General features: G+C 44.5%; 1 protein-coding gene and 1 non-coding gene across 5 annotated transcripts in view; one reads left to right on the top strand and one right to left on the bottom strand.

Moving 5' to 3' along the window:
• The window catches only part of WLS (Wnt ligand secretion mediator), a 116,788-nt gene extending 105,198 nt beyond the window's left edge, over positions 1-11,590 (top strand). For 2 of the 4 annotated variants that reach the window (XM_086394317.1, XM_086394313.1), the window contains 2 exons: positions 3,411-3,543; positions 10,648-11,590. In XM_086394317.1, coding sequence (XP_086250443.1) covers positions 3,411-3,543; positions 10,648-10,651 — 137 coding nt within the window. In that variant the 3' untranslated portion in view covers positions 10,652-11,590. The remainder of the gene's footprint in view (positions 1-3,410; positions 3,544-10,647) is intronic. The other 2 variants (XM_086394318.1, XM_086394314.1) reach the window with 1 other exon arrangement.
• On the bottom strand, positions 9,019-9,090 carry TRNAD-GUC (transfer RNA aspartic acid (anticodon GUC)). Its single transcript has one exon. It is a non-coding gene; the product is annotated as a tRNA-Asp (tRNA).
• Positions 11,591-12,400: the final 810 nt, after the last annotated feature.

Here is a 12,400-nt window from a genome sequence, read left to right as displayed (position 1 = left end):
TCTCCCAGTCTTACTACAAAAATTAAATTTGCTTTCCTTAATTTTTTGAACAAAGTTGACTATTGAAAAGTGTGCCAAATTTATTCTTCTAGTTTGAGAACCACAATCTGAGATACTGGGTGGATGGGGACTGGCCCCTGAGTTGAAGTGGAGCTGGCTTCATTTTTTCCCTGCTCATTCTCCTGTAAGCCTGTCGACTTGTCCAAACCAATGGCCATGCTCCTGTCCCCATCGCCTTCCTCCTCTTAAGTGCTAGTACGTGCTATCTGTGGTGCTGATGCTGCAAGGAGCCTTGGAGAACTTAGTCTAGCAGTTCTACAGATGAGGAAACTGAGACCCAAGAGAAGGGAGGGACTTGCCTGGGACTTCTCTACCAGCCATGGCAGAGGGAAATGAACACTGCTGCCTGGGCCAGTGCTAGTAACATGGAAGAGGGCCTGGTAAGCAACGCATCTGATAGCTCCTTTTTCTTTGCATACTTCAGCCTACATTGTTTGGCTCCACCTTTATTCTTCTCTTTTTTCATACCTGCTTTACCCTGAAGTGACAGTGTTAGTCACTCAGCCATGTCCAACTCTTTGTGACCCTATGGACTATACAGCCTGCCAGGCCCTCTGTCCATGGAATTGGAGTGGGTTGCCATTCGCTTCTCCAGGGCATCATCCCAACCCAGAGATTGAACCCAGGTCTCCTGCATTGGCATTGTCTGAGCCACTAAAGCCCTGGCCATATGCCTATCCCCCAGATATATCCCACCTCCATCTGGGCCTGACAAAACCCTATTCATCTTTTGAGTCTATTCAAAATGTTTCCTCCTAATCACTCTAGTTGGCATGTGGCAAATTATATTCAATAGAATATTGTTGCCATGGGATGCTGGTAGGTTTTCGTGGTCAAATAAGTTTGAGAATCATTGGGTTTTTAATCATCATTATTGTGATTTACTGTAGGATATATTAATGCCTTTAGCACACTAATTTGTACTGTTAAGTCTTTTAAAATGGGTAGGGGTAACAGCATTTCCAAATTCTCAAGTCATTTGGCCCTGCAACCTTTTTCCAGGCTATTTTTTTGATGTTCTAAAGAACAAGCTCATGTCCTCTTCATTGGCAGGAGGATTCTTAACCATTGGACCACCAGGGAAGACCTGCATTAATGCTTTAGAAACAAGAGTTCTAGATTAGCTTTCTTATTTCACAGATGGGCCAGTGATCTTGAGACAGGGCTGTGATGACATGAGAGAGAGGGCAGGGAGAAGAGGGCATCTGTGCTGAGGGTCAAGGGTAGTGGAATGGTCTCACCCACGGTCTGCAGTACTACACCTGACTCTGTACAAAAGCATCCTAGACACCAGGGTTCTCTTCCTTCCTACTCCGTGACTTCCTGTCATACTCAGTATCTCTGGCTATAGGTCCTGGGCAAGTGTAAAGACCATTGGCTCACCTATCTCACCTGCCCACCTCTTGGTCTGAGTGACTTCCCTTCTAGAAAGTATGTGAGCTGGGTAGGCTCCAGCTTCCTTTCTACTGCCAGCACTGTGTTTTCCATATGCATGGTGATTGGGAGCATGTGGTCTCTCTGTTGTTGTTCAGTCGCTAAGTCATGTCTGACCCTTTGTGACCCATGAACTGCAGCATGCCCGGCTCCTCTGTCCCCCTCTATCTCTCAGAGTTTGCTCAAATTATGTCCATTAAGTCAGTGATGCTCTCTAACCATCTTATCCTCTGCCACCCCTTTCTCCTTTTGCTTTCACTCTTTCTCAGCATCAGGCTCTTTTCCAATGAGTCAGCTCTTCACAACAGGTGGCTAAAGTATTGTAGCTTCAACATCAATCCTTCCAATAAATATTCAGGGTTGATTTCCTTTAGGATTGATTGGTTTGATCTCCTTGCTGTCCAAGGGACTCTCAAGAGTCTTCTCCAGCACCACAGTTCTCTCTCCATGGCCTTCTAAAATGCCAGAGGAAGAGGTTCTGGACTTGTTAACAAAAATCTTGGTTTCATTTCATGGCCATCCTGTTGGACTGTGACAGAAACCATATGGACCTGTCCTTGACTTGAGAGTATTAAGCAGGAACCTAGTAGGTGGAGTTCCTGCCTTCCAGGGAAATACCACCTATAGCAGTAGCTGGACTTCCCGGGATGTTGGAATGATAATCCTAGCGGGTAAAAGTTATGGGTATGCTGCAGCAGTTTTTGGATGTAAACTGTTCTGCTTGTTTTTGTTGTGTGACTTGTCAAACTGCTTGCCCTCCCTGTGCACCACTTTTCCCACCTGTAGATGATCTCTTAAAGTCTTCTGGGAACATAAAATTTTGTGATTGTTTTCCTTCCTATTAGCAGGGAAGGGGCAGAAGAGCACCTCCTTCATATAGTGGCCATCCAGGGGGTGATTCTGTCACATGTAAGGGTTCTCTAAACACTGGTAAGAATTCACCCAAGCCCAGCACTTTCAGGCACATGTGAGGCCAGAGCTGTGGCCAAGCCTACAGGGGCAGGATGACTGCCTTCTACCCAGTGACACTGGATGCTTGACCTGTGAGCCAGGTGCTAGGCGGCTCCCATGAGGACTTCTCATCCAGGACAACAGCCACCGTCCTAGGCTTCAAACCTTGCAGTTGAGGAAAGTACTTGATTTGTTCCCCAGTAGATTTGTTGCTGTTGAAGACCACACAACACACAGATCTGCAATTTCACAGAAAGCTCAAAGCTATTCTCCATAGGAGGTCATATTCCCCGAATCCCATGCCAAGAGGTGTTCAGAAACAGACATGGTTGTTCTGGATTGTCGTTTACGACTGGGTTGTGCTGCCTGCATGTAGTGGCCACGCTCTAGGGGTGCTGTATGTCCAACATTGAGGAAAACAGTCCCTTATTGTAAAGAGTGGTCCTGCCCAACATGCCAGTAGGGCCCTGGTTGAAAATCATTCAAGCAGTCCAGCGGCAGACTCTTCGGGGACCCTGTTCTGATCATAAACACAATAGTCACACAATTCAGCATCTCTGTAGTGATGACACGACCCACTGTGACTGTGCAGCAGTCAGCGAGCCCCTGGTGGCTTTCTGTGCTTCTCGCGTCCCTGGGCAGTGCTGTGTCTGGAAAGGGCTTGTCCAAGTTGGGTTCTCTGATCATTTTCCTTCTCTGCTCTCTTTTTATCTCCTCATCCGCTGCCAGACCACACACTGTATCACAGGAATTATGGAGCATTTACCAAGATTTTGAAGCTCCTTGGAAAGAGCTAATTTGGAATAGTACGTGGAAACCTAGAAAATGAAGTCTCAGAGGGATACACTGTATTTTTAAAGTCTCTGAGTCTCTGGATGGCGTTCCTCCTCCTCCCCCCAGCCTTCTTTCCCTTTCTTGTGGAAAGTTTTTATTTTTAAATGGCTTGGACTCCCTCCCCACTCTAGCTTTTAAGGTCCAGAGCCAAGAATTTGGATTTCTTGCTATGGAGAATGAATCCCAGGTGTGTTGTGTTCTTCTTGTCTTCGTGAGATGGATCCTGGGTGGACCGCTGGAAAAAAGCTCATTTCCAGGAACTTGGTAAGCAGTTTCTGATGCAGTGGAAGCCAGGGAGGCTAAGGAAAGAGAAAGAGACATTAAGAAGCATTTTGTTTGGGAGATGGAAAGAGATGCCGAGAAGTATATATATGTGGAGGGGGAGTGGGTAAGAAGAAAGTGAAAGTAGAGAGCTTGGATTTTTGCTTCTCTCGTTCCGTCAAGGAATGGCGGAGAGAAAAGAAGTGGGAGACAGGTTTGAGAAAGGGTCGGTTTCCAAAGCACATTTTCTCTCACATAATTCTGTTTCTCTTTATTGTGTGGCTTGGAAAGCGACCCATAGAAATGAAGCAGTGGGTACCGCAGTGCTTAGCACTGTATGGGGTTTGAGAGGATGAGCGATAAAGACACAGTCCTTGCTCTCACAGAACCAGTAGCCCGGTCTGGGAGATGAGACTTCCTCCTCTGCCTCTTGAAACCCGGGACGTGGCAGGACGGCTCCAGCCAAACTGTCCGAGCCAGAATGTTTTCATGTGTCAGCGGCTGATTGGTGCCGCAGGGGTGTGGTGTTCTGGGTTCCAAACTGCTGGTTGATCCACTGTAGCTACAGTGTTGGCATAATAAACACGTTCAGATCAGTCTGTATGTGTGAGACGATCAATGTGTTCGTCTGTTTACAGACAATCATTTAGTCTGTATAAGGATATACATATACGCAGTCAATGGAATACACTTTTTTTTTAATCTAGCAAAGATACTTCAGATTCTCTTTCAGGAACCATTCGCATTTCCTGCCCTGCTGCTCCTGGGTTTTCATTAAAGCTCTTCCTTTTGCATGTGTGCATGCTAATGCTGCTTGTGTCGTGTCCGACCCTTTGCAACCCGCTGGACTGCATCCCACCAGGCTTCTCTGTCCATGGGATTTCCAAGGCAAGAATACTGGAGTGGGTTGTCGTGCCCTCTCCAGGGGATCTTCCCAACCCAGGGATCGAACCCACATCTCTTGCATCTCCTGCATGGCAGGCAAATTCTTTACCACTAGCACCACCTGAGAAGCCTACTCTCCCTTTTACCTGTTTCCATAACTGCTCTGTGACTCATTGCTGATGTCTTCCCAGGCAGAAATGAACTCCAGCACAGGCTGGTGGTAATCTTTAGCCCAGAGAGAAGGCTTCATACCCCAGGGGCGTGACATCGATGCCCTGCCCACAGGACGCACTGACCAGATTCCCTCAGTTACCGGTTCATGTAGAGAAAAAAGTTGGAGCTGCTTAGGAAGTCAGACAATTCTCGATACTAGGTTTCATTTTTGTGTTATTTCATCTACGATATTCTTGTCAGAAGGTTTTAGGGAAAAAGTAAGAAATGGAATTCCTGACTGGATGACATAGGGAACAGGAGACACTAGTTGCCGACAGGTTCCTTTCTATTTCTGTTTGTACTGAATGGCTTCTGTCTGACACACCCTTTCTTTTGGAAGCCACAGCAGCAAGCCCGGGCCCCATGCCTTTGGAGCTACCGCTTGGTGTCAGTTTAGCTTCTAGAGGCCCCTGAGGTCTCCAGCTGCTTGTTTCACAGGAAAAGGTGGCTTTGGCCTTTGTTGCCTCAGTAAATGTTTGGTCTGAGTTGTGAGACTTAAACAGTGGCTGCTTTTTATTGCAATCTTTCCCCTGCTTGTGTGTTAGATACCATGCTCACACCCATGGTTTCCCTGGCTTCCCCTTGATGTCTGTGAGCAGTGATGGCCTGGGTCTTGCCCCCTGGACTGGACTCAGATTCTGAAGTGGGGCTTGACATCCTTCACATGTTCTCCCCCCGTGTGTGTCTATATCCTAATTTCTTTTTCTCATGAGAAGTTGTTCAGTTGCTAAGTTGTGTTAGACTCTGTGATCCCATGGACTACAAGTCGCCAGGCTTCCCTGTCCTTCACCATCTCCTAGAGTTTGCTCAAACTCATGTCCACTGAGTCAATGATACCATCCCACCATCTCATCCTTTGTCACCTCCTTCTCTTCCTGCCCTCAACCTTTGCCATCATCAGGGTCTTTACCGATGAGTTGGCTCTTCACATCAGGTGGCAAAGTGTTGGAGCTTCAGCTTCAGCATCACTCCTTCCAGTTCAGGGTTGATTTCCTCTTGGATTAACTGATTTGATCACCTTGCTGTCCAAGGGACTCCCAGGAGTCTTCTCCAGCACCACAGTTCGAAAGCATCAATTCTCTTGGATGCTCAGCCTTCTTTATGGTCCGACTCTCACATCTGTACATGACTGCTGGAAAAACCATAGCATTATGGTTACATTGGATTAGGGTTCACCCCAGCGGCTTCATTTTAAACTAGTCACCTCCTTAAAGACCCTGTGTCTAAATACTCACATCCTGAGGTACTGGGAAATAGGACTTCAACAAATGAATAGGGATGGCATATGATTCCAGCCATCATGCTAAGACTGCACGCAAAATGTCTAGGCTTTATGTGTTCCCTTCTTAGGCCTGGTGCTGAGTGTCTGGAGACAGGAAATGGCACACTTCAAGCCTGTTATAAACTGTCTTGATGGTTGAAAGGAATTGAGAGATGGCTGGACCCAGAGTTCCTGAACCCTGTGTCACCAAGATCTCACTCTGCCTTATTGCCCAGAAGGGATCACAAAGGCTGAGTCCTCCCAAAGCACACCTGTTTTCTAGCTGCATGTTTGTCCCTAAACCCTGGTGGGGAACACCAGTTTTAGGGTGTGGGACGAGAAACCAGGCAGAGCAGGGAGCAGCTAGACCAGCCCATGCTAGGACATCTCAGTGGGTATTTTAATGATCACTTAACTACATACCAGATACTGTCCTGGTGATTTACATTCTTTAAAAAAAGAGAAAAAAAAATTTTTTTTAAAGATTTAGAAAACCCACCATTCACCAGTTTGTTAACACCCAAAATGCAGAAAGAATGTAATCTTAAGAGTAAACAACAGTCCTTGATATGGAAATAATTTCGCTTTACAAACATTACTCGTGCCTTGATTTTTTTCATTTTGCCATGAACCAGGGACATCATTATCATTTGAGCTTAGCTTTGAAGGTGAATAGGAGGAGATTTGTTGTGGGAAAAAAATTCCACAGAAAAGGCAGGGGTGTTAGAGAAAGAACATAAAGTCTCGAAGAGGACACAGATGGTTTGGAATCCTGACTCCAATATATACTGTGACCTCAAGAAATAAATATGAACTCATGGTGTAAGAGTTGTCTGGCTTCCACATCTGCATAATGAGGTGTTAATTTACCCTAGTGCTTGTGAGGACAGAATTAGGTAGCCCTTATTAATATTAGAAAACGGTGGCTGTCTCCCAAATTTGTGAAACAGCCTTGAAATTCAATTAGAAGTTCCCCTTCTTTTGACTAAAGTATCCAGAGATACACAAATGATTGTCATTAGAATGCTGCCAATCTTAGGAAGCTGTGCTCATTATTATATCATTAGAGTGCATTTTGTATAGCTTTCTACATCCCCAGTATGCATTCCAGGCAGTTAAAATCCAGCAGCAGCTGCATATCCGTGGATGTGATATGGATCCACTGATAGTCCTTTGAGATTACATTCAATGCCAGAGATTGGTCTCATTTCACAATGGTTCAAAATAAGCCTTCATCTTATTCTTGATTAGCTGAGATGAATTGACATCATAACTAGGGAAAGAGACTTACTGCAAACTAAAGAATTCTTTTTTTTTTCCTTTCATAATTTATTCTTTTCTATTTATTCTGCCCTTCCTTCCTAATAAACAACATATCACATTTTTTTGTCTTGGAAGGGAAAAGACTTCAAGCATGTTTGTGTGCTGAGCAGCAGAAGCTGAGAGAGGGAGGGTAACAGATGGAGTGAGACCTTGGCAGAAGAGGGAGTTTGATGGGATCCCCACTCCTGCTATGTCACTGCCATATTCCCATCCGTTCCCTAAGGGGAAAATGTTGGCCTTCATGGTACAGTAAAACCATGCATGATCATAGATTTTGCTAGCCAGAATCCCATTGATCTGGGCTCTCATTCCAGCTCTGCCGGGAGCAATCCTGGTCACATTATAGAAATTCATTGCCTATTTGAGCTCGGTGTCTTCACATCTTAGTAGGAAATACTGGGCATGCTAAGCCCCTAATCGTGTATACGGTAAATACTCATAAATAATAGCTCTCTTTACTATCAATGCACTGATGTTGTGTGCTATAAATTCTCTTTCATCAGATGCAAAAGCAAAATTAATATGCTGAACAATTCATCCAAGTTGTTGTATGTATGTATTTATGATGGTAATGCATCGCACGGGGACTCATACTTCACCCGCAGTCTCAATGGCAGTTGGAAACTTGAATATTTCAGAGTCAGCATAGCTTAAGGTTGAGGAGCCTGGATTCTGGAGCCTCATTGCTCCAGTTTCAACACCACATCCTGTTATCAACTTGGGCCTCGGGAAAGTTACTTGACCTCTCTCTGCCTCAGTTTCTTCTTCGAAAGAATGAGAATGATGAAATAGTACCTCTATCAAAGGGTTGGTAATGAGGATTAAATGCATTAATATTTATAAAGTGTTTAGAATAGAGTCAACATAGGACAATATTTGTTAAAAAAAAAAAAAAAACAAGTAATTTTGTTACTTCGTGTGATGTAATCTGTAGGGTTAGACACATTTTCTAGGACCTGCTAATTGGAATCACATTTTAAGCTTAAATACTTGGCACCTTCGGTTCAAAACTGAAGTAGAATTACACTCTATGTCTATTTCCAAGAAGTCTTCAATGAAAGGGATTTCTTAGGTAAACACTTGGAGCTGTTAATGGGTCTACTCGGGTGGTCAGGACTCTCTTTGAAATTTTGATGACTTTCAGACATGCAGATCATGGAATCTGCTTTGAAGTTTTGGTGGTTCAGCCAGATATGCAAATCCAGAACTAGCTTTGAGCAAGAAATTTGAGATTTATACCTATTCTTGAATGAGGAGTGAGCCAGAAGTTGCAGCAGTGAGAAAACAAGTTAGTGACCTGGGAAAGGCTCTGCGTGGCCCCACGAAGCTCTGTGTAAAACCTTTAGGCAGACTTTCCACTTATTAGTGCTGTGCCAAGGGTCAGGAGTGTTGGAGGCTGAATCGACACCCCTCTGGTACCTGCTCCACCCCCTGTCCTTTGATGGGATACTTGCTGTACTGTGCTAAGTCAGTCATGTCCGACTCTGCAACCCTGTGGACTGTAGCCCACCAGGCTCCTCTGTCCATGGGGATTCTCCAAGCAAGAATACTCCAAGCAAGAATACATGTCGTCCTCCAGGGAATTGTCCCAACCCAAGGATCGAACCCAGGTCTTCCGCATTGCAGGTAGATTCTTTACCATCTGAGCCACCAGGGAAGCCCAAAAATACTGAAGTGGGTAGCCTATCCCTTCTGCAGGAGAACTTCCTGACCCAGGAATCAAACCGGAGTATCTCGCATTACAGGCAGATTCTTTACCAGCTGAGCTATCAGGGAAGCCCAAAAGGGCATGTTGCCTCCCCATCAGGGAATCGAACCCTGGTCTCCCACATGACAGGTGGGGATACTCACCACTATACTAAAGAGGAAGGTGGTGGGCTACTTGCTAGTACAGCCCCAAATTGCCATTAGCTGTCTCTGCAACACTAATGACCCTCCTTCTAGGACGAAGGATTCTCCTGGGTAGAGAGCTGCCATGCCAGCACTTCATAAGACTGATGTAGTTCCGCAGCCTCCGAGGGTCTACAGTGAAAACCTAACACCGTGTGGCACTCATGAAGGGCACCAGCCAGGCAGCCTGCAGGGCCAGTGAGTGGGTGGTCCCCGGGTTCCTAAGGCCTTCAGATTCATGGATGCGCAGCAGGTCCTAAACTACTGACAAGATGTTAGTCCTGAGGGTCAGACTAGAGCTTTCTTCTAAGTAAAGGTATGGAATCCCAATGGAAAACAGAGCTTATGTATTTAATTCCATGCTTTGAACTACGAAAAATTTTAATCCTCAAAACTATGAAATCATATGTGTACATGTGTAAGTATAAAAATCCCAGGTATAACCATAACCTTTTGTTCTCCAGTCCCCCTCTCTGCAAATATGACTATATACATGCACCCCATACACAGTCTAACTGAGAAGCATTGGGTGTGGGTTTTTTCGTTTTCCCTTTGCCAGTTACATATTCACAGAAAAGGAAATGACAACCCACTCCAGTATTCTTGCCTGGGAAATCCCATGGACAGAGGAGCCTGGCGGAGTACAGTCCATGGTATTGCAAAGAGTCAGACATGACTGAAGCAACTAAGCATGCGTGCAGTTATATATTCACTTAAATGTCTCATGGCAGGTAGCAGACTTTAAGGGTTTAACACAGAAACTTATTTTTCTCCTGATAGTTGAAAAGAGGCCACATTATGCCATTTTAGCAGAGGAGTACCTGTGTTCACTGGAGATGACTCCAAAACACTGGTGTTGTGTAGAATCCTGGAGGCAGCAGAAAATTCAGAGCACATTTCTGGTACTTTTTTCCTTGGTGGAGAAACCCCCTAATTATTCCTAAAGGCATTACATGTAGTACCCTATCCAATCTTTTGGTAAATATAGGCAGGTTTTCTTTGCCTTCACATGGCATAGCTGCTTTGTAAATTATTCACAGCAAATGTGTATGTGGTCTTGGAATCAGACCTTCCTTCCTGTCTCCATCATGTGTCTGCACCTCTTCCTGGCCTCCCTCCCAGCTTCCTCACCTATAAAGCTGGCAAGACCAGAGTGCCTGCCTCAGAGGGCAAAACCACATGATCATCTCAATAGATGCAGAAACAGCATGAAGCATTTGACAAAGATCATGTATAAAGTGTTGAGAATAGCACTAGGCACAAAGTAAGCTCTCATTAAATGTTAATAATTACTATGAATAATATAAGCACTAAGCTGACTCATCTGTTATTAAAATCTTTCTTGGAAGACAAAAATGTTAAGAAATTACTGCCAAGTCCGAGTACAAAGGGTGGGAGTCAGCCCCAATTTTAGGTTAAGTTTTCTCTCTAAGCTCAGAATGTGAAAGAGGTCTGGTTGGGCAGCTGTTAGTGAGGCGAATCCCTGCTTTCTCCTTCCTCCTTGATCACATCTAATACCAAAATCCCTGTTTCAGGTGATCTGGGTGTACACAGTGGGGAAGAACTCCAGCTCACCACCACTATCACCCACGTGGACGGGCCCACTGAGATCTACAAGTTGACCCGCAAGGAGGCCCAGGAGTAGGAGGATTCAGCACCCGACTGGGACTTCCCGCCACATCCCAGCCATTTTTACTAGAACAGGGAGCCTGCCAGAGAGCTCCACATGCCAACGAACGCTCTGTCTCTTAGCTGTGGTTTCTTGGACCAGTGGTGTGGACATTTGTCAGCTTGCCTTCTGACAAGTAGTTCCCGGAGACAGACTCCTGCAGCCACTAATGTGTTGTGTATGATAACAAAACCTCTGGTATGACACATTTTCTGTGATCATTGTTAATTAGTGACATAGTAACATCTGTAGCAGGTGGTTAGTAAACCTCATGTGTTGGGGGTGCACTCCTTGGGGAATGGTTTGGGCCAGATGGGGTCTATATGGAGTGGAATATTTGACTCCTTTTTTTCTTGTTTTTAGGTTCTAGGATAGACTTTAACATTCTTTGCAGTCCAAGATGGGCTGGTGTCATAGTCTTCTCACTCCTAATCCATGACCACTTTTTTCCCTATTTATATCACCAGGTAGCCTATCGAGTTAATATTTAAGTTGTCAATCGATATGTGTCCCTATTTTTTAAGGCATAATATAAAATAACCGAATTTCATGAGAAGATCTATTACACCAGGGGCATTTCAGCTTTGAAACCAAATCTGTGTATCCAATACTAACCAGTCTGTTGGATGTGGGTTTTAAAAAAAATGTTTGCTAAACTATCCAAGTAGGATTTATTGTATTAAATGGCCTTTGGGTCTAAAAAACTTTTTTAACCTCTTGCTTAAAATGTGTTTTCTTTTGATAAGATGCTTCAAACAGCCTCCACAAGTGTAGATCTGATCATTTAAATAAACCTGTATGTATATGCATGTATGTATATGCACACCTCGTCCTCCTGCTCAGCCGGAACACATGCATGCAGATTCTTTTTTTTGAGTTGTGTCTATGGGGTGGGGGGAAATAGCTTTATGAAAAATTAAAATATTTTGCCATCAAAGTTTTGGGGGCAGTATATATTTCTGGAAATGGGGTAACATTTTCTGCACTGCATGGTTAACCTCCACTGGATGGCATGTGTGGCAAAAAGCGTGTGGGGGGGGGGGGGAAGTTAAATGATTTAGAAGTAGACTATGACTCCCCTCCTATGCCCAGTTCCCCAAGTAGACTGTGTCATTGTACTTTAACTCTGTCATTGGAAAGGCAACGTAATACAGCAGAGAAAGAATAGTGGGTGGGAGGTTAGAAGGCAGTGTTTCCTAGCAGAGGTCTGACATTTATTACATAGTGTGACCTTGTTGAAGCCACCTGACCTGGCTGTTCCTTCACATACAAACTGCCATTCATGAACTTTTAACTGCTTCACGGGGTGGCAGTGCAAATTAGATCAGTTAATGTGTATAGAAATGCATTTTAAACTCTAAAACTATGTAAATATGTTCTTTTTGGAGTCTAAAGACAATTTCATGAGTGTCCTGTTTTTCAGACATCGATGCCTGGAGGTTTGGGACACAATCCACTTAATCTGCCTACTCAGCACTCCTTCTCTATCCTTTCTTTTCCCTGATTTTGGCTAAAGCTGTGGTAAATAGTGATGGGAGGAAATATTTTGGTTTTGGCTGTTCTCTCAGGCCTTTTCCTGTCCTGGTAAACATTTGATGGTGTCTGATCCAGTGCACTCA

Source organism: Bos grunniens, chromosome 3 (assembly GCF_055505025.1).
Source record: "Bos grunniens cultivar Pamir isolate PY7600 chromosome 3, Bosgru_T2T1.0, whole genome shotgun sequence".
Taxonomy (NCBI): domain Eukaryota; kingdom Metazoa; phylum Chordata; class Mammalia; order Artiodactyla; family Bovidae; genus Bos; species Bos grunniens.
This window is presented reverse-complemented; position numbering and strand designations above follow the sequence as displayed.